General features: G+C 43.6%; 2 protein-coding genes across 2 annotated transcripts; both read right to left on the bottom strand.

The window, feature by feature from the left end:
- Nucleotides 1-4,104, bottom strand: mplkip (M-phase specific PLK1 interacting protein). The gene is made up of 2 exons (XM_079216852.1): nucleotides 3,660-4,104; nucleotides 1-478 (listed from the first exon to the last, which is right to left on the bottom strand). Exons 1-2 carry the CDS (start codon nucleotides 4,023-4,025, stop codon nucleotides 371-373), a joined length of 474 nt encoding a protein of 157 aa, XP_079072978.1. The 5' UTR covers nucleotides 4,026-4,104; the 3' UTR covers nucleotides 1-370.
- A 16,580-nt stretch (nucleotides 4,105-20,684) lies between these two features.
- Nucleotides 20,685-24,848, bottom strand: inhbab (inhibin subunit beta Ab; the record flags this gene model as incomplete). The annotated part of the gene is made up of 2 exons (XM_079217186.1): nucleotides 20,685-21,457; nucleotides 24,434-24,848. The coding sequence occupies 2 exons, from the start codon at nucleotides 24,846-24,848 to the stop codon at nucleotides 20,685-20,687; spliced, it is 1,188 nt and encodes a 395-aa protein (XP_079073312.1).
- Nucleotides 24,849-25,717: the final 869 nt, after the last annotated feature.

Below are 25,717 nucleotides of genomic sequence, written 5' to 3'. Positions count from 1 at the left end.
CTTTTATTAACTTCCACAAGAGACCCTGAAAACACTTTGAAGACAAACGATCAATACAAAACTCAGGATGAGGTTCAACACATGGATTAGAACGCTCAAGACCTCATCACATGCACATCTGGTGCACACGTGTGCAAACGGTTTGGATGAAGCCGTTAACATGTTGGTCATGTGACTGCAGGGCCGGAGGGAGCAATGACTGACAGGTCGTGTGACTGACAGGTCATGTGATCGGTGCCCTTTCTTCTGAAGGCAAAGAACCAGCTGGAGAGACTGAAGAGGAGCTGCTTCCTGCTGCTGGGGGGTTTTGTGTTGTTCTCGTATGAAGGGTTCTCTTGTTCTGTAGGGTTCTCTTGTCTCTGGTCGTACTTCAGCGTCTCTGGTGGTTTCCTTTCAGGACGTCTGCAGCGGGCTGAAGAGCTTCCCAGGGATCCTGCAGCATCGACGGACTGAAATACTTCTCCACTGAAGCTTCACCCTGAAAACACACACACACACACACACACACACACACACACACACACACACACACACACACACACACACACACACACACACACACACTTTAAAACCAGCATGGAGTCTCTCTAGCAAAGTCCTGCTGAGAGCTAACATGATGCCTTCAAGCTCCACTCAGTAAAAATGAGCATTGGGTGAACGTTAATTATAATCTTCTCATGATGTGTTCAAAAGTAAAATGTAGTTCTACGTGAGAAAGTTGAATGAATGTTGAGACAGATGTTGTGACTCTTCATCAAAGTTAAGGAACATCTGTTCAGGCTGTATTTAAGCCCCGCCCCCTCAGGGTCCACTACTAAATACTAAATCAAAAAGTAAAATAAACTAGAACCAGAGCTGGATATGAAGGACCAGAACCAGAGCTGAACACATAGAGGATCAGAACCAGAGCTGAACACATAGAGGACCAGAACCAGAGCTGGACATGAAGGACCAGAACCAGAGCTGGACACATAGAGGACCAGAACCAGAGCTGGACATGAAGGACCAGAACCAGAGCTGAACACATAAAGGACCAGAACCAGAGTTGGACATGAAGGACCAGAACCAGAGCTGGACATAAAGGACCAGAACCAGAGCTGAACACATAGAGGACCAGAACCAGAGCTGAACACATAGAGGACCAGAACCAGAGTTGGACACATAGAGGACCAGAACCAGAGCTGGACATGAAGGACCAGAACCAGAGCTGGACACATAAAGGACCAGAACCAGAGTTGGACATGAAGGACCAGAACCAGAGCTGGACATAAAGGACCAGAACCAGAGTTGGACACATAGAGGACGAGAACCAGAGCTGGACATGAAGGACCAGAACCAGAGCTGGACACAGAGGACCAGAACCAGAGCTGGACGTGAAGGACCAGAACCAGAGCTGGACACAGAGGACCAGAACCAGAGCTGGACATGAAGGATCAGAACCAGAGCTGGACACATAGAGGACCAGAACCAGAGCTGGACACATAGAGGACCAGAACCAGAGCTGGACACATAGAGGACCAGAACCAGAGCTGGACATGATGGACCAGAACCAGAGCTGGACATGATGGACCAGAACCAGAGCTGGACACAAATGTCAAAATATAAACAAGAAAAGCACAAGTGACCAACAATGGAAAACTAAACATCCAAATAAATAGTGAATGAACACAAACTGGTTCTGTACACCTGGGCCCATAAACAGTTTAACACAGCTGATCGTGTGCATATATATATATATATATATATATATATATATATATATATATATATATATATATATATATATATATATATATATATATATATATATATTTATTTATTTTTAAAGAGTGCAGCGGTTACAGTATTTAACTTCACTCTAGCTTAAATTCCCTAAATCATATGGCGTAATAAGGACCAAGTGCTGATATTGAACTAGTGATCTTAAACAATAAGAGATGCCTCTCTTATTGTAATCTCCAACCTAAAAAATAAAAAGCAACTGGCAGATTATTTTGATCTCAAAAAATTAGAATATCATGAAAAAGTATACTAGTAGGGTATTCAACTAATCACTTGAATCGTCTAATTAAGTCGAAACACCTGCAAGGGTTTCCTGAGCCTTGGAAAACACTCAGCTTGGTTCAGTAAACTAAATCACAAGTATGGGGAAGACTGCTGATCTGACTTCTGTCCAGAGGACCATCATTGACACCCTCCATCAGGAGGGTAAGACACAAAAAGACATTTCTCAAAGAGCAAGCTGTTCACAGAGTGCAGTTTCAAAGCACATCCACAAAAAGTCTGTTGGAAGGGGGAAATGTGGCAGGAAACGCTGCACAACCAAGAGAGATGCCCGCAGCCTTAACAGCATTGTGAAGAAGAGTCGCTTCCAGAATTTGGGGAGCTTCAAAGACAGTGGACTGAAGCTGGAGTCCAGGTATCAAAAGCCACTGTTCACAGACGTGTCCGGGAAATGGGCTACAATAGCCGTATTCCCATGGTCAAGCCACTTCTGAACTCAAGACAACGGAAGAAGCGTCTGACTTGGGCTCTGGAAAAGAAGCACTGGACAGTTGCAGAGTGGTCCAAAGTCCTCTTTTCAGACGAAAGCAAGTGTTGTATTTCATTTGGAAGTCAAGGCGCCAGAGTCTGGAGAAAGGCTGGAGAGGCGCAAAGTCCAAGTTGCTTGAAATCCAGTGTGAAATTCCCACAGTCAGTGATGGTTTGGGTGCCATGTCAGCTGCTGGTGTTGGTCCACTGAGTTTCATCAAGTCCAGAGTAAATGCAGCTGTGTACCAAGAGATTTTAGAGCACTACATGCTTCTGTCTGCAGAAAAGCTCTATGGAGATGAGGATTTCATTTTCCAGCATGATCTGGCACCTGCCCACAGTGCCAAAGCCACCAGTAACTGGTGTACTGACCATGGCATTACTGTCCTCGATTGGCCTGCCAATTCCCCTGACCTGAACCCCATAGAGAATTTGTGGGGTATTGTGAAGAAGAAGCTGAAAGACACCAGACCCAACAATGCAAATGAGCTAAAGGCCGCTATTGAAGCATCCTGGGCATCCATACAACCTCAGCAATGCCACAGACTGATTGCCTCCATGCCACGCAGCATTGATGCAGTAATCCGTGCAAAAGGATTCCCAACCAAGTACTGAGTGCATTAATGGACATTTTCAAATGTTTGATTTTGTTTTGCTGTTATAAATCTTCTTTTTACTTGGTCTGAGGATATATTCTAATTTTTTGAGATAGGATTTTTGAGTTTTCTTAAGCTGTAAACCATAATCAGCAATATTAAAATAAAAGGCTTGCAATATTTCAGTTGATTTGTAATGAATCCAGAATGCATGACATTTTTGTTTTTAATTGCATTACAGAAAATAAAGAACTTCATCACAATATTCTAATTTTCTGAGACAGTCCTGTACAGTAGCGACCCTGTTCAGGCACCTGGGTCGGGTGGTGGCCTCTCACTCTCTCTGGCCAATCACAGGGAAGCAGCGTCCTGGTTGGCAGGGTCGCGTCCTGTGATTGGTGGAGAAGGTGGGGAGGCGGGAGGTGTGACGGTGTGTGTTGTTGTTATGAGGAGTGTGAAGAAACTGCGAGTTCCTGTGAATAAACCGACAAGCTACAGAAACCAACGTCTGTCTCTCTCTCTCTACTTCACCTGCTGGTTTGAAGGACTGAAGGACTGAGGTCTCCGGGATCCAGCTCCTCTGGACCGCCACGGTCCTCCGAACCCCCTGGACCCGCTACCTAACCCGGCTGGAGAGTCTGCGTACTCCCGGGAGCCGCTACCGAACCCGGATGGAGAGTCTGCGTACCCCCGGGAGCCGCTACCGAACCCGGATGGAGAGTCTGCGTACCCCCGGGAGCCGCTACCGAACCCGGATAAAGAGTCCCTGTAGCCCCGGTGAGGACCCGGGGAGTGCGCGGGCCCGGGGGAGCGCCAGCAGGAGCCCGAGGAAGGGAGCCGGTCAGTCGGCGGCGGAGCTCCGGGACTCCGCTGAGGTCTGTCCGGCGCTCGGTACATCGGAGCGGCTATAACACAACAAGAGACTGGAGAAGCTCCGGAGAAACCCAACCACGCTAACGCCAGCTAAACACTGTGACGGAAACGCAGACTGACGCACTTCCGGTCTGCAGTCTGCAGCGCCGCCCAGCGGCCTCCAGAGTCATCGGATCATTTACTGTTATTAACACGGAACATTTTATATCTTCACGTCAGTGAAATAACGTCCCAAGTTATTAGTCATGAATCAGCCTGGAGTATTGCTCACTTCCTCATATTCATCTCATTGTGTGGAGGTGAGGTCAACTTTTAAAACTTCTATAAATTCAACAGTTGAGTGATACCATCATGAATAATGCTGTTACTATGGTTACTATGAGCACACAAATCCTTTGTTTTACAGATCACGTTATGAAATGTAATGATTTGGTTTATTATAAAATAATGCAGACGATGTACAGAGCTAAAGCAAATGCACTGCCAGACTGTGTACAAATACTGTATACAAAGACTGTGTACAAATACTGTGTACAAAGACTGTGTACAAATACTGTGTACAAATGCTGTCATACCTGCAGAGAAGGGTGACAGCGGGGGGAGAGTCACTCATCAAGAAGCTGACAAACTATGATCATTATGAGTTTTATTTCTTCTTTTGTCAATACCTAAGTGTACAAATAGACATAGACACACATACACACACTACCGTTCAAAAGTTTGGGGTCACCCAGACAAATTTTCAGTTTCTGTGCCATTTCTGGCATGGAATAGCCTTCATTTCTAGGAACAAGAATCGACTGCAGAGTTTCACATGAAAGTTCTCTTTTTCTGGCCATTGAGAATATAATGAACCCACAAATGTGATGGTCCAGATACTCAACTAGCTCAAAGGAAGGCCAGTTGTAAAGCTTCTCTCACCAGCATAACTGTTTTAAGTTGTGCTAACATAATTGCACAAGGGTTTTCTAATCATCCATTAGTTTTCTATGCGATGAGCAAACACAATGTACCATTAGAACACTGAGTGATAGCTGCTGGAAATGGGCCTCTATACACTTATGTAGGTATTTCATTAAAAACCAGAAGCTTCCACCTAGAATAGTCATTTACCACATTAACAATGTAGTGTATTTCTGATTAATTTAATGTTATCTATACAGTGCTTTTCTTTGAAAAATAAGGACATTTTTAAGTGACCCCAAACTTTTGAACAGTAGTGTGTGTGTATATATGTGTATTTTGTAGACTTAATACTTACAATATGTATTCTGCTGTACTATACTGAATATTGTTTTGCTACTACTACATTTCACTTTATAATATTACACTTATATGCAATAATATGTATAATGTACTAGCCTTTTTATTTTATTTGACCATATTATGTCATACTGTCATACCACTTTACTTTGAGGACACGTCACTGTTAGTCTAGATAGAACACTGAATAATGTTTCCACCAGGTAAACCTGAACATCTCTCTCTCTCTCTCTCTCTCTCTCTCTCTCTCTCTCGTGTGACAGTGATTATAACCGCATAACTATATAGATTATAATTAGTAGTAGTCAGGTGTCGGTAGGTAGAACTGACTCTCCGCTCTCCTGGCTGACGTCACACGCTGCCACGGACTCTCCGCTGCCAGTAAACTCACTCGCTGTCTCTCCAACAACGTTAGCTAACGTGTTTGCTAGCTGCTTAGCTTGCCATTAAAAAACTGGTGGAAGGGAAATGAAGCCGCTGTAGACATCTTAACGCTGATTGGCCAAGACTCGACACGTCAAAGATCTTCTATTGCTAAGATGATCACAACCTCAGCTTTTTTTCCGTGTCCCACTCCAATCTCAGAAATGGCGGACAGTTGAAGGTTGTTCAACTGGCCAACTGAAGGTTGTTTTAATAAATGAGTGTAAACATGATTTGAGAGATGTTTGTAAGTTTATTGTACAAAAAGCTAAAAAAGGATTAAAAGAAGATGTATTTAAATTATAGAATAACAATAACATGAATGTAAGAACTGTCAACTAATTTATGGTTTTCAAAAGGATTATTTATTAAACTATTTTTGAGGGTTACAAGTGTGAATGAAATGTATGTATATGGAAGATGTATGTGTGTATATATATATATCCCTAACCCTAAATATGTATATATTTATTTTGAACTTAGCTCCTTTAGCAAAGGAAACACTGGACCTTCCTTTACCAAAGGAAGGAGATAATGCTGACTCACAATTTCTTGCGGCGGCAACATTTACAGTGATGTATCATTCGTCACATTTAAAGTGACGCATCATTCATCACATTTAAAGTGACACATCATTCATCACATTTAAAGTAACTACGCTACGTTATTCATTCTGGTCACATGACATCTATTGCTTCTGTCCATCCGGGGAGAGGGATCCTCCTCTGTTGCTCTCCCTCAGGTTTCTTCCCCTGTTTTCCCTGTGAAAGGGTTTTTACTATCTTTATTGGGGGAGTTTTTCCTGATCCGATGTGAGGTTCCGGGACAGGATGTTATGTTACAGATTGTGAAGCCCTCCGAGACAAACTTGTATTTGTGATGTTGGGCTATATAAAATAAACTGAATTGAATTGAACTACGTCGTTAGTGAAAGTGGAGTCGGTTTCTCTAAACTCCACGGTTGTCTTTTCCTAACTCCTCATAAAGTCTCCTTCCCATCTTTCCTTAATTATCCCCGTGACGTTATCAGGGCTCTCAAGTTTTTAAGACAGGTAAGAGTGACATATCCTCCTCCTCCTCCCCCCATATTATTATAAGCTTTATTTTCATTGGTTGCTGGATTACATTTCACCCAGATACAACAGATACGTTTTTCTGATTGGCTATTCGTGTCGCCCATTTCTTTTTTTTGATTGGCAGGGGATTTGGGGAGACGTGCTTGATTCCTCCATGGTGAGGGCAGCGCGACCAGGTCATGTTTGTGCGCTGCGGCACATTAAATAGCCTAGAGTTTTTTTTCAGCGTGAGAAATATGATGTGTGGCGGGAGGGCGGGACTTAAGGCCGAAATGCGTGACAGTCACGCTCAATGCGTGACACTTGAGAGCCCTGCGTTATCACAGAGGTCAATAAGAAGTGCTTAGGGTTAGACGTTAGGAGGTAATTTTTTCACTATTCGACTGCAGCCATGGTGTGGCTCAAACTAATTGGGAACCAGGAAGTAGGTGGGGCTAAGGCCTACCAAGCCCTACAGTAGCCCAGGAGGAACATTTCATTAGACGGCTACACGTGCAATGCACTTGAGCTCTGCAAGCTTGGGTGTGGGTAGACCAATTATCCTGGCATCATACTGACTAGATCAGTGATTGTCAACCACTGTGCCGCAGCACACCAGTGTGCCGTGAGAGATCGTCAGGTGTGCCGTAGGAAAATGTCCAATTTCACTTAATTGGTCCAAAAAAATACTATTTAGTTGCCGCAAATGATTTTCCATTGTTGAGCGTCTGAGCTGCAATATAGTGGCTGGCAGAGTAATATAGAACAGGTCTGCACCTTGTTCTGCTATTAATCAGACTTAACGGCTGTATGTTATTGATCTTACCTACACACAGCTTGTCATTTCTGGGTCGCGTCTACAACTCTTCTCTGTGTCTGCATGCGCTGCACACAGAGAGCGAGAGAGAGCAGCGAGCGTGCTTTTCAGAATGGGATTTGCTGCTGCAGCTTTCACTATTTTAAGCTATGAGCTCTCACTTTTAAAGCCCAACAGTTCATGCGTTTGCAGGTCAAGACAAACATCCAACAGCCTGCAGCCTGGAGCTCCAGAAATGACGTTTTCTGACTTTTCATATCGAGAGGCTCTGGAAATATCCTTCAAAAGCCCGAAAAACACATAGCAGTAACAAAGCCTGCACACTTTGTGGTTGTCATTGAAATAAATGAACACCATATTTCCTTTAAGTCAGTATTTATCAAACTGGGGAGGTATTTATTACAGGTGGGGCGCAAGAGGTAATGCTGATTTTAAATTTTCACCGTCCGCCGTTAATAGGTTACGCTTGCGCGAGTCGCCGATTATTGTCATTTCGCCACAAGCCGATCTTTATGAGATCTCGTTGAAGTCGGCTTTCTGCTGCTGTGTCTCTCAACATGGAGCATGAATTGAGAGTCCATATCAAATCTACAACCTCGTTTACAAAAGAGTTGTAGAGGAAAGCAGCTCACTGCTTCCACTAATACTGATACAACGTGATGCTCACACATCTGCACTCATTCTGTTTTGTTTTGCAAAAAAATAGCTTATTGTTTTCCACAATACGCTATTTAGTAGTAACTAAATATTAGTTATTTTTTGCATAACTTTATTTTCATTTTTCTAACAAAGTGATCTGGTTTACTTGAAACACTGAATACTCTTCCATGCCATTAGGTAGTGCAATAATTACCTACAATATGCTGTATTATGCTACAATGTGACATTTTGTAACTTTTTGGGTTGTTGGTGTGCCGCAGGATTTTTTTATTGTAGAAAATGTGTCGAAAAAAGGTTGAAAAACACTGGACTAGATGATAATGGCCTGGTTTCAGAAAGAGTCTGTTAATCCAGAGATAAGGGAATTGCTGGGTTTTCAGTTCCAGGTCAATTCTATTAAATGTATTTATATATCTCTTCAAATCATTACAAATGTTATCTCAACACCCTTTCCATATAGAGCAAGTCCAACCCATACTCTGCAGGTCGGCAGCCTGGTGGAAAGGTCATCTCCAACTAAATCTCTTATTTTAATCTCTTACATAAATCAAAGAGCTGGCTATTGACAGGGTGTTTTTTCCACATCAAATATGTATTGATGTCCGGATAAGCAATATCTGAACACTGTGTAAGGTCACCGATCTGCTCGGATGGGAAAACACTGAAGGGACAGCGTTTCATGAGAAATAAACACATTACAATCCAATACATTGTATTACCATCTATAGGATTTTCGGTGTTCTATCCTCAAAGGAAGTAGCCTACCTGTATGTGCATTTTGCTGAAATTAAAAACATTTACTGTTTACTCGGTACTAAATCTTTCTGCTCCTCTCCTGATGAATGAGTCATCTGTCGCTCTACTCTGTGGGCGTTTGGACAAACTGACTCTGTAGTAAAGCCAAAATAAAGTGAGAAAAAAGATAATGACCATCTGAATGAAAACAGCCAGTTAATGTATGAAACTAGTCCCTGTAAACATGTAACTAGTCCCTGTAAATCTTCAACTAGTCCCTGTAAACCTGTAACCAGTCCCTATAAATCTGTAACTAGTGATACCACTTGGCTCACGGCTGGAAACAAAAAGGGAAGCCGCATATCGATTCTTAACACAAACACCTGTTTATTTTAGGCCAGACAACTTCCATTAACAAACACAGGATGAGGCTGGTGCAGCAGGCCCTGCCGAGTGAGAGAGAGAGGGAGAGAGAGAGAGAGAGAGCCCGACACTCCCATTGGTGCCATCTTTTGTGCCCTCTTGGAGGGGGAACGTTCCAGCTCCTCCCACTAGGAAGCCATTTTAGGGCGGGGATCCAGCCCGCAGAGTAAGGCTGCGGTCGAATAGTCAAATATTTACCTCCTAACATCTAACCCTAAGCACTTTTCCTTAACCTCTGTGGAAAACGTCATGGGGTTAAGGAAAGATGGGAAGGAGAATTCATGAGGAGTTAGGAGAAGACAACCGCGGTGTTTGGCAAATCCGACTCCACTTTCCCTAAGCGACGTAGTTATGACGCGGCGGCAGGCGATGTTAGTGACGTCAGTCTGTAGGCAGCGGTGAAACTACAATGTTCTGAAGATGGACTACAAAATGCGCAGCTTAGATACTTCAGCCGTCTTCTTACAGTTTTGTGTCATAACGACATAAACAACTATATGAAATTGAATATGAAAGTGAAACCAACTTATTTTTCACAGAGTACAAAGCTACTAAACAGTCTATTTGTTCAGTTTCAAACATGCTGAATTAAATACGTTATCCCACAACGATGTGTGTCATATATGTGTCATATCCCTTTATGTTGTTATGGTTTATTTACATGCAGATTATATATATATATATGCAGATTATATATATATATATATATATATATATATATATATATATATATATATATATATATAAAATATTATCTGATGATAAAAATATGCAGACAACAGTTTATGAAACATCACACAACTCGTGTTGACTTGATATGTTTTATTGTAATGTGACAAAATAGTTGATTAAAAAGATGATAATCATAAACATGGCTCGGACTGAAGAGCTCGTCCAGTTTAACTCTTTCATTAAAGCTTCTGTAACTGAAGTCAAATAAAATAAAAGAGTGAGGGCTGAGGCTGCAGTTCAACACCAGAGAGAGAATATCAAATACGTCAGTTTCATCACTTCACAGCAGTTTCATCACTTCACAGCAGTTTCATCACTTTACAGCAGTTTTCAGCAACTTAGCGTTCATAGTTTGCCAGCCGGTTTAACAGATTATTGAAAGTATTCCCAAATTATGCTAATGGTTATTTACATGATCTGCATTTGTCTTCATGATCGTCTGTTCTCGTGAACGGCCGAATGATACGTCACTTTAAATGTTGCCGTCGCAAGGAATTGTGGGTCGGCATTATCTCTTTTCCTTTCGTAAAGGAAGGTCCAGTGGTTCTAAGCTACGTTAGGAAGCATTGAAGCTCCTTTCCTTTGCGTTTGGACAATTCGACCGGCACTTATCATGGCGGCCACTCAGGTACTTCCGGGTTATTTCACTCAGTTAGGAAGGTTCCAAACCAAAATGGGCTATTCGTCCGCAGCCTAAGATGGGGTCCTCCCCGCAGGAGATCTCAACCAAGCCCTCCAGAAACCTCCCCTCTACCACTTTGGTACCTAAGAAGCTATTTCAGAGAGGAGAAACCCAGAGCAGACAGAAAGAGACACTGCAGGGAGTAAAAAAACACAAGTTAACTTAAACACTTACAGCCCGGGACATGGCATCAGCCACTGTATTTTCAGTGCCTTTGACTAGATGTATATCTAAATGATATGGCTGAAGGAAAAGACACCAGCGCACAGCCTTTGGTTTGGGTTCTGGAGTGAGTGGAGAAAGGTTTGGGGGTTATGATCAGTATAGATCACTAAAGGTCTTACTCCACCCCCCACATAAACCACCATTTACCATTTAAATCATCTTGTCACCAGATCTCTACGAACACAGGTGAGATCCTGTTTAAAACAACAATGGAAGCCAACATGGCAGCAAGAGGCCTGTTTTCAATGGTAACACACTGTTATTCATGCTTTTTTTTCACAAATATTTGCTGTGTCTTTGTACTGCATTATATTTAGAATGCTTGCTTCTGATTTCCAGTACAAAATGCAACCTTTGGAAATGCATTGATACTGATTGATTTTACAATTGGAAGCTAAATCAGTATTTTCATCAGTGTGCAGTCCGGGTCTCGTGTGTGTTTGGTCAATATATTCTTGTATTTTACTTTTGCGATAGCTCTATAAAATCTAACTCTGATTTCATCATTAGAGAAGTAGAAATGTGAGCACAACAGGGTGTTCAAGGAGAATCAGATTGTATGAACCGTGTGCCATACCGTAACAAGATTAGCTTTTATAAACTACTGTAGAGTTTTGAATTGTAGTTTTAATTGTAAGTGTTTCATTTTTCAAAAGATCTGGGGTGTTCTGCTACTTGTGTGTGTGGTTATGTGAATTAGTGTGCAGTATTTTGACAAAATTAGCCTCGTTTTCAAAAATCTTAATTTTTTTAAATGTATTTTAGGATTGTGCCATTGTTTTTGTGTTTTTGGTTATTTGAAACATCTTGAATCAAGTGATTTAAACAGGTGACAGAATTTCTCCTAAATAAGAGTGATTTTTATATTCAACAGACTCTTTAAGATGTACTTCAGTGTTCCTGTTTTAATAATGTCACGTGAGTTATTGGAGACACAGATGAGCCCATCGGTCTAATTCAGTAGCAGCGTGAGTAAAGCTGTGGGTGTGAATGTCTTTGAATAGCAGCTCACTGTGCTCAGCGATGGAGGAGCCGTGTGTAGTGGAGGTGGTGTGGAGGTTAGCAGGCCTTCCCTCAGCGAACAGCACTGACGTGTCCACAGCCCACACACACAAAATACATCCTTCAGTTTGACTCACATGACGATCCTCCACCTCTCATCACGTTTCTCTGGACGTCTTCCCTCCTCACAGCCCTTCTGCATGTTCACAGCACTTTGAATGTTTCACCTTCACACAAAAAAAACAGCTCACCTGTAAAAATAAACCTGATTGTTACGAACTGTTCTTCACAGTGATGTCAAAGGAGACGTGAGGCCTGTGATTGGATCTTTGCATGAGACACTTTAAGTCTGTTGAGATGACGTGTACGTAGTGTACAGAGAGATGACGTGTACGTAGTGTACAGAGAGATGACGTGTACATAGACTTACCTGTTACCTTGTTCCATAAATAAAGTGGTAATAGCTGATATTTTAAAGAACAAAATAAGGAGAGTGACAACCAGAGTTTCAGGCTCACTGATGATGAAAGAGATTGATCCAGAGTCCACTCTCCTCCAGTTAAACCAGTGTACTGACCCACTCTCCTCCATTTTAACCAGCCTACTGACCCACTCTCCTCCAGTCAAACTAGTCTACTGACCCACTACTTCCAGTTAAACCAGTGTACTGACCCACTCCTCCAGTTAAACCAGTGTACTGACCCACTCTCCTCCAGTCAAACCAGTGTACTGACCCACTACTTCCAGTTAAACCAGTGTACTGACCCACTCCTCCAGTTAAACCAGTGTACTGACCCACTCTCCTCCAGTTAAACCAGTCTACTGACCCACTACTTCCAGTTAAACCAGTGTACTGACCCACTCCTCCAGTTAAACCAATGTACTGACCCACTCTCCTCCAGTCAAACCAGTCTACTGACCCACTACTTCCAGTCAAACCAGTCTACTGACCCACTCCTCCAGTTAAACCAATGTACTGACCCACTCTCCTCCAGTCAAACCAGTCTACTGACCCACTCCTCCAGTTAAACCAGTGTACTGACCCACTCTCCTCCAGTCAAACCAATGTACTGACCCACTCTCCTCCAGTCAAACCAGTCTACTGACCCACTACTTCCAGTTAAACCAGTGTCCTGACCCACTCCTCCAGTTAAACCAGTGAAGTGTCACGGTCTTTGACGTGTTGAACAATTATTACCTGAATGTTTCCGGCAGCCGTTTCCCTAACTCTAACCCGGCCGCCAGGTGAATGAACTGTGGAGAACTGGTGTTTGTTCTTCCTCTCTGATTCTCTGTTCTCTGAACACAGTGAACTGTGGTGAACTCAGTCTGTAGTGAACTCGGTGTTTGTGGAGCTGATCTGTGGTCAGGTTCACCTCCGTTCACAGACACAGTTCACTCTTTTAAATGTTGGAGGGGATGATGATCAGAATCAGAATCAGCTTTAATGGCCATGTACGTTTACACATACATAGAATTTGACTGTGGTTTCAATCTTCATACTTATACACAATATATAGTAAACAAGATAAATATAAAAAAGATAAAAAAGACATTAAAGACAGTAGTCAAAAAAAGTGCAGATGGTAGAGTCTGATTAACTGTCCAGAGTGACGGCCAGTGGAAAGAAGCTGTTTCTGTGTCTGCTGGTTTTGGTGTACAGTGCTATGTAGCGCCTACCTGAGGGGAGGAGTTGGAACAGCTTGCGGGATGATGATGCATATTTTAAACCACTACAGCTTTTACAAAACGGCCCCCCATCAGGCACTCCCTATTGTTAGTATTAAATACTATTTTTTTATATGAATAAATACAGTGCAGACAACAAACACGTTTGCATTGACAACAACCCAATATAATACTATTCAAATGCGTTAACTAGTTATAAATAGGAGTGAACCAGTCAGTGGTGGTGATCCCAGACAGTCCACCAGTCCAGATGTTGTACCAGTTTGACCTGTGGATTCTCTGGTGTTCTGCGGGAGAGTTCTTGTTTGTTTAAACCATCCACATCTCATGTCTGAGCTGAAGAAGCAAAACGACACAGAGACAGTGGAACACAGGGTTAAAACACTCTGGGAGGTGTGGGTAATAAATCAGGGGCAAGGCAGACAATGACAAAGCCAGGAAGTGAAGTAAAAGTCAAAATAAACGGGAAACAAACTAAATCAAAACCAAGATTGTGACCCATTTGACTGTCAGTGCTCTGATTGCAGACCGCCCTGCTCATATTAGGTCCTCATCCAAGGAATCGCCACCTCTACATAGCAGAGGGGCTTGTGTGCCCAGTGACCCTGGGAGCTGTGTGGTCAGGGACGATGGCTCCTGTTGGACCTTCCAAGGCAAAGTGGTCCTTTCTATGCAACTACAACTGAGAGGACGTTTCTGTTGTTTAACATGGCGGGAACCATAGGAGCGGCCCAGCAAAGGATGAGGTCTTTCAGGCCGAGCTGTCCCAGGGCTCTCAGGGAACAGCAGACAGATGCCGAAGGCTGTGGACCTTGTGGGGCTGTCCTTGCTGACACGCCTCATCAGAGTCGCATGGAGGTGCTTGTGGAGTGGCATAGCGGAGTGCTGGTCCCCGTCTTTAAAAAGGGGAACCAGCAAGTGTAACCAAGCATCACAATGCCCAGCCTCCCGAGGAAAGTTTATTTTAAGGTGCTGGAAAGGATCCTTAGCTCCACCAAAGTGAGAGACGTTTCTCGGCACACCACACAACACAAGCAAAACTAAAAAAGTAATAGTAGTTTGTGTACTCCAGTACATGCTTGTACCCTCCACAGCTCATACTAAGAGGAGCTCTCTTAGGATGGTTACTGCATGAGCTTTCTACACTTGACTGTGTCTATGTAGCATAGAGGGAACATGTCAGGTGGATGAACTATTCAGCCCTTTTGTAAAAACAGGAGAACAAACGGGATTCAAACTCATACCCTTGTGTTACAATGTTCCATCATCACCACATTGCTATCCCATGAATGCAGCATAACATAACTCATACTGCCATCTCTCTTAAAAGCAGGAGGGACCAATCTCTCTGTGGACCACTTTGACATGCGAGATTTGAGTATTTCATTAAATCAAAGTGTTGTTTTCTTCAGATATCAGTTTTGATATTAGTTTTAATGTTGAGTTGTATTTCGGGCTGTTTACAGGAAGTGTTTGTCAGGATGTGCTTCAGTAGCCAGAGTGCTTTGTGTTTGCCTCAGCAGCCGTCTTTGTGTTTCTTAAATCAACTTGTCAACTCAGCGATGAGTTTGTAGGTCAGCGAACAAACAAAATGTTGCTATGCCAACTGTCTCTGCTTGGCCGTTTTCTCCTCAACCTGCAAAGGTTTAACTTAACCAACATCAGCGGACGCTCAGTCCAGATGGCACACAGAGGAGGAAGTGGAGGGGCCTCTTTGTCTGCCGGCCATCACTCCAGTTTTTCCTGCAAACAAAGAGCCAAGTGTTGGGTTTCTACATCACTCCAACTGCCTTTGTGCAAGTGTGAAAGCAGAGTGGAGCTCAGACTCATCTGATCTCACCTGAACATGAGCCCGAGAGGCCAATTGGCTTCAAACACACCATCAAGAGTAAGTCTGGATCAGAAAGTCACAAATAACGGCTCTTCACCTGCAGAACAAACATCAACTGACCTAAAACACCACCTGCTCCGAGCTTCCACCTCATCAGCTCTATCAGTCTCACCTGTTAGCCACACCCACTTCATCAGCTCATTCACTCTCACCTGTTAGCCACACCCACCTCATTAGCTCATTAGCGCATCAGCAGGGCCATGACAGCAGGCAGGACCGGTTTCAGGCCGGTTCCATCAGCAGGGCCATGGCAGCAGGCAGGACCGGTTCCAAGCAGCCATGAATCCATGGAAAAAGAAAGTAGAGTTAGTAATGTGCATTGAAGAGACAATAATTTATCCAGAAGGAGAGAAAGAAGAGGAGAATGGGAGAAGAGGAGAAGAGGTGCTCAGTGTATCCTAAGATGTCCCCCAGCAGTCTAGGCCTATAGCAGCATATCTAGGGGCTGGACCAAGGCAAACCTGAGCCAGCCCTAACTATAAGCCTGAAACAGCCCTAAGTATAAGCCTGAAACAGCCCTAACTATAAGCCTGAAACAGCCCTAACTATAAGCCTGAAACAGTCCTAACTATAAACCTGAGCCAGCCCTAACTATAAGCCTGAAACAGCCCTAACTATAAGCCTGAAACAGCCCTAACTATAAGCGCCATCAAAGAGGAAAGTCTTAAGTCTACTCTTAAATGAGGTGACTGTCTGCCCCCCAGACTGAAAGTGGAAGCTGATTCCACAGAAGAGGAGCCCGATAACTGAAAGCTCTAGCCCCCAACCTACTTTTTTAACACTGTGGGAACCACAAGTAACTCTGCATTCAGTGAGCGTAATGCTCTCGTGGGGTAATATGGCACTATAAGGTCCTTAAGATATGATGGTGCATCACCAGTTAAGGCTTTGTAGGTAAGGAGAAGGATTTTAAATCTAATTCTTGATCATACAGGAAGCCAGTGGAGAGCAGCTAGTACAGGAGTAATGTGATCTCTCTTCCGCGTCCTCGTTAGTACACGAGCTACAGCATTCTGGATCAAATGGAGAGACCCAAGGGATTTACCAGGGCAGCCTGATAATACGGAGTTACAGTAATCCAGTCTTGAAGTAACAAATGCGTGGATCAATGTTTCTGTACTTTAATACCAATCGACTGGTCTAGTCTCTGTAATAAGATGTCATGGTCAATGGTGTCGAATGCTGCACTAAGGTCTAACAAGACAAGTACAGAGACAAGTACCCTATCTAATGCAACTAGAAGGTCATTAGTAATTGTCACTAGTGCTGTCTCTGTGCTATGATGCTTTCTAGGTGCCCTGGGGGTGAGCGGGGCACTGGTCAGGTTCAAGGCCGAGGTCTTTTGATCAGTAGGCAGTTTTCATCGAGTAACACCAGCAAGTCAGACCCTGATAGAAGCACTCCGTTTAGATCTTCTAAACGGGATATGCGATGTTACCTGTGTAATGTGGTCGGACATACTCAGTACTCTTGTCCACTTAGAAACCAAACAAAGCCATCTCTCTTTTGTTTAGTCCCTACGCCAACGACACAACAGGTAGTTAAAGAGACAGCCTATACGGCACCAGTTCTAGTGAATGGTCAAAAAGAAATGGCTCTTTTAGACACAGGGGTTCCAGACGGTGGTACTGTCCAGCCTGTTGCCAAGGGACAAGTGGAGGGAAGATGACACCTGCATAAGTTGTATTCATGGAGATAAGCATGTGTACCCTACCGCTGATGTATATTTGACAGTGGGCAGGCAGACCTTTCTTTTGCCAGTAGCTTTAGCTCCCAAGCTACCATATGCTGTCATTCATGTCATACCTTGTGTTATGGTGACGACATGGGCTCAGAGTTCAAATTAAGTTCTTAAGGAGTTGCCATTTTTGGGGGTGGAATAGGAGACAAGTAAAGTGAGGCCGTCTAAGTCTAAAGCAAAAAGGAGGAGAGATAAATGTAAGGGAACAGAAAAAGTGACAGAATATATTTCTAAACCAGGGCATCCATTAGATGTAGACCTGCCACCAAATGTAGGTACACTGCAGAAGGAAGACCCTACTTTAAAGCTCTGGTTTGAGGTTGAAGGAGTAAAACATGGTCGCCCAAACTGTCTAGAGGAAGTTACTTATGTGGTAAAAAAGGAGATTCTTTATCCGTGCAATGATGATGTTGAGGCTTTAGCATTACCACAATAGTTCAGACAAAGGGTGCTGGATCTTGGGCACACAGTTCCATGGGCAGGACATATGGCAACTCAAAAAACTTTGCGTAGATTTGCCAGTCGTTTTGTGTGGCCAGGTATGCATAGTCAGGTTTAGCAGTTCTGTAGTTCTTGTGAGAAGTGTCACTTTACTTCCCAGAGAAAGGGTGAACTCTATATGCTAGAAAGAGGAAAGAAATGTCTGAAATTCCATTGTTCGTGCAGTCCATGATGAGGAGGTGACTGAAAAGTTATTTCTTGCCAGCACAGTGGAGTCCAGGCCAGTGGATCTGTCACATCTGTCCACCTCTGAGCTGGCAGATGTGGTACCTCTTCTGGGCCCAAAGCTCTTCAGTGAGTCGCCAGGATTCACCACCATTGTCCAGCACAAGATTCGGCTACATAAAGATACTCCAGGGCGGCAGAGGAGCTACAGGATTCCTGAGCGGTTGTTGCTTGAGTTAAGGAAATAAATCAAGTTGATGTTGGAACTGGGTAAACTTGAAGTACCCAGCAGTGAATGGTGCTGCCCTATTGTGTTGGTACCGAAATAGGATGGCACACGGAGATTTTCCATTGACTTCTGGTACCTGAATGCTGTGTCTCACTTTGATACATATCCCATGCCCAGAATTGATGACCTGGTGGAGAGAGTTGGGAGAGCAAAGTACATCACTACCTTGGACCTGAGTAAAGGCTATTGGCAGGTTGCGCTAGCACCGGAAGCTTGTGAGTTGACCGCCCTGGTGGAACACATGTCACGTCGGTCACAAGTCCTGCAACAGATTAAAGCGGCGGGGTTGACAATCAACCCAAAGAAATGTTCAGTAGCCCAGAGAGAGGTTGAGTATTCGGGCTATGTGATTGGCTTGGGCGAGATCAAACCTCAAGTGGGGGAGGTTGATGCCATTCAGGCCTTCCCTGTTCCGACCACCAAGAAGAAGGTGAAAAGTTTCCTTGGCCTAGTAAGGTGGTACAGGAAGTTCATTCCCCACTGTGCAAAGCGTTCACTGGTGTTGAACAATCTAACAAACAGCCTCAGCACCCAACAAAGTACACTGGACCAATGAGTGTGACCGAGCTTTCACGGAGTTCAAAAGCTCCATCTGCTCCAATTTCGTTCTGAACAGTCCTGACTTTGACAAGTCGTTCACCCTGCAAATAGACGCCTCAGGAGTGGGCCTTGGTGAGGTGCTTTTGCAGGAAGTGGACGGGGATATGAAGCCAGTTGTGTTCCTCAGTCGCAAGCTTAAAGACAGAGAGACAAGGTATTCTACAGTTGAGAAAGAGTGTCTGGCAATGAAGTATAGGTCGGGGAAGACCTACAGTAAAATAGTGCAAATAAAACTACAAAACTGGAAGCGACTGGATCTTTGAATCATTGCCGGCCACTGCGTCCACTGGTGAGTCTCCCCTACTCGGCCTCTTCGTTATTACTAATTATATACTAATTAAATACAGATTTAATTTGCCGATGGTCACCTATAATAAAGTTATTTATGATGTGAATGATAATACTAACGTTAGCTATTTGTCAATAGATTCAAGTGGCTTTGATGAGAACAATAAAGCAGCTTCAGTTCTCAGTCTACGTAACATTTTAATATCTGTATTAAGTGTAATTTAGAATATCGATCTGTTTGTGTTTGATGTGACTGTTGGATACAAATAAACGTGGTATCCACAGCAGGACATTGCCTAGCTTTTTCAAATCTTTCTTCATCTGAGTTACTGTAGGTATCACTGACTATGGATTAAGATATGAGTCATCATTGTGCAAAAACTGTCGAGTCATGTGGGATTTTTTTTTTAAGAAGGGCTTTGGTCAATAGCATTTTAACGCTAAAACACACATACTTCAGCCAAAATGTAATGTTCATATTTAACTCCACTACTGATCCTAACATCTCAGACAGACTGCGGAAGTAAATACATCTCGAACAGTTAAGTCTATAATAGCTCTAGTGAAGCTGAATGTAGTCCATCCTGAGGAGCATCAATGTGCTCAGTAAGAAAACTGATCAGGTGTTCACAAAATAAAGAGACTGTGATGATGATTGAATGTTGATAGACATCATTTTTTTAATGATGAGGCTAAAAAAGGCACAAAATGCAAATAAATTAGATTAAGTTGGCAATAGCATCACTTTTTTCTTTTCACAAAGAAGCAACGGTCAAAGACTGATGAAAGCATTTACAGTGGGCTTCTGTTCATCAAATAATGTATACTAATAATACGAACACATAGTCTATTTCATTTACTCACAGCTCGTTAACTGACATAGTCTATTTCATTTACTCACAGCTTGTTAACTGACACACAGTCTATTTCATTTACTCAGCTTGTTAACTGACACATAGCCTAGTTAATTTACTCACAGCTCGTTAACGGACAGTCTAGTTACTATACTCACAGCTCGTTAACTGACACATAGTCTATTTCATTTACTCACAGCTCGTTAACGGACAGTCTAGTTACTTTACTCACTGCTCGTTAACTGACACAAGGTCTCATGTATACCTCAGTGAACCAATCTTTCATCATCAGTGTCTTTGGCTTCCTTCTGAATCTAAATATCTACTAGGAATGTGAGGAACAATCAACATTCAACTCATACAATAATAAAGTAATCAGAATGTTTGGCTCCAGCAGCCAGTTGAACACATTCCTTTCAAGTATCTGAACAGCATCAGAAATATTTACACAGGCTGAACCTAAGAATAGAAAACAATAAACAAACTGTTGCATAGTATCAGGTCGTTCCAATGTGGAAAAGAGTCTCTCCCAACAAGAAAAACAATGGTTTGTCACTAAACATAAATACTTTATCTTTACTGGGAAAGTACTGGACTGATATTGTTCCTGCAGGAAGCAGGAAGTGTTTCTACCGTCTCGGTGAGTGTTTACGAGCAGCCGCACTCGTCCACGATCATGTCCTGGATGTCCTTCTTGATGATCTTCTGCTCTTCGTTGTAGTACAGCATGGACATGGCTCGCAGCCTCGTGGGTACGCAGCACGACCTCATGTTCTGAAACGGACTGTAGCCCCTCATACGGTAATGATTGATGACGGTGGAATGGAAGGACAGCGATGAGCCGCTGAAGCTCGCCATGTGGTTTGGACAGTCGCCCTCGCAGTAGTTGGCATGGTAACCAGATGGAGCGATAATCCAGTCATTCCAGCCAATATCTTTGAAATTCACGTAAAACTGTCGTTTGCAGCAGACGCGTATTTTCCCGTCACACTCCAGACCTCGCTTGACTCGTCGCTGAGCCGCTTCCTCTTCAGCTCGCAGAGCCACCATGAGAAACGGCCGGTGAGACTGGTCCCTCCCGCCCGGCACGAGGACCGGCGAGGCTCCGGCCCCGGGGCACAGTGGGCAGGAGACCCGCAGGCGGAGCGAGCTGCTGCTGCCGTCCAGCAGAGTCTGAACACTGCGGGAGAGCGCAAGGGTGTGCCAGCCGCTGCGACGGGTGTCCACCATCTTCTCTGAAACACACACTTCCTTCTCATCGTCATCCTCACGATGAAGCTGCAGCAGCCGCAGCGTCACTTTGCCTTTCACTCGGTTGGCCATTGACATCTTCAGGAAGATCCAGACATTCGCCTGTTCCACCACCGACGGGCCGCTGCCCTCCTTCGAAATGTCAAAGGTCACCGTGTCCAGAGAGTCTCCTGCCACAGAGAACACAGTGAACATGTTAGCAGGAGTTTGACGAATCCATCAGAAGGAATTGACATTGACATTATGTATATATACAGAAGGTCTCTGCTAGATTGTAGTGGGTTCTACTGGTCTCTACTGGGGACCCTTCCACTGTCCGATCACCATTTATTATGGTGATAGTCTTGCTGGTGGAGAACAAGAAGCTCACAGTTTTCTTCTTCCTGTCTGCTGATAAACCTGTTTTCTCTTTCATTTGTAAATACACATGAATAAAAGAAAACCTTCAGACATCAGAAAAACAACAGCACGTGCTTTTGTACTCACTGAGAAGCTTCGATCTAAACCAAAAACCCAAAAGTTTGAACGAAGACGTAAATAAAATGATTTGAACCAGCTGTTTTTTCGAAAGTGAACGATTGGCAAAAGGAACTGAACCACCTTCTGTCCTCCTGTCATTTCAATGAATGCACAAAGAAAATGTCATTGACAATAAATGCATGAATGGAGCCACCTCTAAATATACTCAATATGAGCAGAGACTCTCTCTCTCTCTTTCTCTCTCTCTCTCTCTCTCTCTCTCTTTCTCTCTTTTTGTTTCCTGCTGCAACATAATTACTGAGGCCTAGATTAGTCTGAATGGAGAGATTATTTACGGCCTGAGACCACTTGGTATGCCCCCCCCCCCCCCAACACCCCACACTCGTTACTGTCCTCTAATTTCGAGCGGCATTTGAGGGACATTTTTAATTAAAGATTCCTCTCAAAGAGAAGACTATTTATAGCACAAAGACATTCTGTACATTTATGTAAGCAAACAAGAAACGGGACAATTTGATTGGTCACAGGCTGGTTCATGAACACAAAACTTCACAAGCGTTTGTGATCATCAACAACTTTAATGAGTGGATTTCAAAAAGACTCATTTTAGAACTAGATAATTTGTTCAACATTCAGTTAGAGTTCACAACTTGTGATTATTCACCTGAATGATCAACACTCAGCGGTCTACATTGTTTAACTGGTCGAGTCGCTCACTCAGACCCTTTGTAAGGGTTAGGGTTAGGGGCTATGGTTACAGACAGACAGACAGACAGACCTCAGTTGTTAGGGTTAGGGGCTATGGTTACAGACAGACAGACAGACAGACCTCAGTTGTTAGGGTTAGGGGCTATGGTTACAGACAGACAGACAGACAGACCTCAGTTGTTAGGGTTAGGGGCTATGGTTACAGACAGACAGACAGACAGACCTCAGTTGTTAGGGTTAGGGGCTATGGTTACAGACAGACAGACAGACAGACAGACAGGCAGACAGACAGACCTCAGTTGTTAGGGTTAGGGGCTATGGTTACAGACAGACAGACATACAGACAGACAGACAGACAGGCAGACAGACAGACCTCAGTTGTTAGGGTTAGGGGCTATGGTTACAGACAGACAGACATACAGACAGACAGACAGACAGGCAGACAGACAGACCTCAGTTGTTAGGGTTAGGGGCTATGGTTACAGACAGACAGACATACAGACAGACAGACAGACAGACAGACAGACAGACAGACCTCAGTTGTTAGGGTTAGGGGCTATGGTTACAGACAGACAGACAGACAGACAGACAGACAGACCTCAGTTGTTAGGGTTAGGGGCTATGGTTACAGACAGACAGACAGACAGACAGACAGACAGACTGACAGACCTCAGTGGTGTCTGAGTCTCCGGACTCTATTGGCTCAGGAGATATCCTATTTGTTTAGGCTGTATGTAGATAATCAGCTCACATTCATGATACTGGTTTCTTCTCTTTTCAGATTTGGAATAAAATGTTGTGTTCCTGATCAACCAATCAGATTGCTTAATGGTGAACATTGGGAGGTTTATATGTACAATAATAAATTGCCATTTATAGATGGACCATATGGCAGCCATCTTAACCTGGATCCATAGGCTTATGTTGACTTCATGATCCAATACTGTTTTTATTCAATGTGAGCCTGACTAGAATGACAGTCTGCAAGAATTTTAATTATTATAGCTCTCAATCATGCAGATGATCTCGTAATTTGGTATTTATATTTAACAAAAATGTATTTGGCCTGAAAAGTAAGAACTGTCTCCAGGATTTTGAATAACTAATATACTTCATGAAGCAATGCCGTTCATATATAAATCGTCCATAGATCTAGCATTATGTCCCCAGGCAAGCAATTACAATATTATAATAAAAATAATAATAATAATAATAATATTTGTATTTATGAAGCACATTTCGCAGACAAAAGAGGTACAAAGTGCTGTACAGTTAAAACACATTAAAAGATGCAGTAAAAAACACAATAAAACAAGTAGTGAAATATAAATAGATAAAAACAGATAAAAAGCTGGTCATTTCAGGTGTTTCTTAAGTTGTTTTTTAAAAGACAGCACCGAAACAGCAAACCGTATTTGTGCAGGCAGAGCATTCCAAAGCCTATTGGCTACTGCCTCAAAGACTCGCCACCACGGGTCTTTAGGCGAGTGAGTGGGACAGACAGGAGGTTTAATTGGTTGGACCTGAGGTTGGACCTGAGGTTGAAGTGAGGGTGAAGTAGTTCAGTCACATAGGAAGGGGTCTGACCGTGTAGTGCTCTGTATGTGAGGGTGAGGATCTGAAAGTGTAACTCTGTAAGTGTAACTCTGTAACTCTGAAAGTGTAACTCTGTAACACTAACACTAAGTGCAAAGGGCAGAAAAGATCCCTCAGCAATGCATTGAAAACAATAAAAAAAAAATTCCAGGCTGCCAAAATGCACTCTGTAATGCTCTACATGTAACTGTAAAAAAGTCATAACTTTAACTTATTTTAATCGCCACATACTTAGCATACATATATGGAATTTGACCTCAGCACAAGCCATCCTTAGCATTTAGAAGCAGTGACCGAAAAGCTGCGCTAACTCCTAGCTGTTAAAACTAAAACTTGACATTTTTGATGGTTGTTAGACTGACCTGGCTCTGCAAAGGTGATCATTTCAGATGGTGGTTCGGGTGTTGGCCCCCAGGGGCCCCGGCCCTCTTCCTGGATCTCCACGCTGCCGTCTTCAGCCACACGGCCAACATGCAGCTTCTTGATGGCATTGAGCAACGCTGCACGAGGGACTGGCTGCGTCAGGTTGGGTCGAGTGCTCAGGTGCAGCATATTGAGAATGTGACGCTTCACAGCCTCCACCATGTCGCTCTGTCCTCCTGAAGAAGACGAGTTCTTCCTCATCTGAAGCAGAGAGCAGGACGGACAGTCTGAAGACGGCGCCCCCTCCTGAAGCCGAGATGCCACATCCACCTCCGGAGCAGGAGAGACTGTTGGAGAGGCGTCGACGAGAAGACCGACAGCCATGAAGAAGAACACAGAAAACGGAGAGGACATGATGCTCCAACAGTCTCACAGTAGAGACAATGTCAATGCAGTTTGTAGGTCAGTCTCTGAGCGAGAGATAGCCGTCTAGATTCAGAAACTGGAAACAGCTGGTGAACAGTTCGATCCCTTCGATTCAAGACCTCAGACTGAGAGTCTTTCTGGTGTTTGAGGTGAGTGAGGAGATGCAACAGAAACACGAAGAGTTCAGCAGAGTTCACAGTGGAGCAGTAGACTGGTGTTCTGGTCCTCAGACTGGTCTTTGAATATCTAGGGTGTATCCTGATGGTTCTGGTCCTGATGGTTCGGTGGTCTGAGCTGAATGAACACCGTGTGCAGGGTCACTCTACTCTCCCTCTCTGCTCTGTTACTGTAATTATACCTCTCTGTTTAATCCCTCCCACATCCACAGAGGTATTCCCTGTGATTCACACACACACAAACACACACACACACACACACACACACACACACACACACACACACACACACACACACACACACACTGGGAGTAAAGTCTCTCAGAATATCTCAGGACTCGTTGTGGTGTTTCCTCCTGAATGAACGTCACGACAGAAGAGGAGGAGGAAGGAGAGAAGAGTAGGAAGAGAGAGTGTCCCTGATTCATTCATACCACACACACACACACACACACACACACACACACACACACACACACACACATTCTGGTGACTCAGCACAGAATCATCATCACCTCACGTGGAGGAGAAACCCTGTTGGTGTAAAATACATTTTTAAAGGAGTTTGTTGTTATAGTCCTGCATACAGCAGATGGAGAAGCTCAGAACAGACGTCTGACGCACACACACACACACACACACACACACACACACACACTGTGACATCCGCATGCCCTCTGC

This window comes from Taurulus bubalis (genome assembly GCF_910589615.1).
Source record: "Taurulus bubalis genome assembly, chromosome: 4".
NCBI lineage: Eukaryota > Metazoa > Chordata > Actinopteri > Perciformes > Cottidae > Taurulus > Taurulus bubalis.
Note: the sequence above shows the minus strand (reverse complement) of the source record. Positions and strands in the feature narration are given on the sequence as shown.

Excerpts from the sequence above, each read along its gene's own strand:
- mplkip (XM_079216852.1), bottom strand. The coding sequence starts at position 4,025 with ATGTACCGAGCGCCGGACAGACCTCAGCGGAGTCCCGGAGCTCCGCCG. Across the intron at positions 479-3,659 it reads TCAGTCCTTCAAACCAGCAG|GGTGAAGCTTCAGTGGAGAA; the intron begins GTGAAGTAGAGA and ends GTGTGTTTTCAG.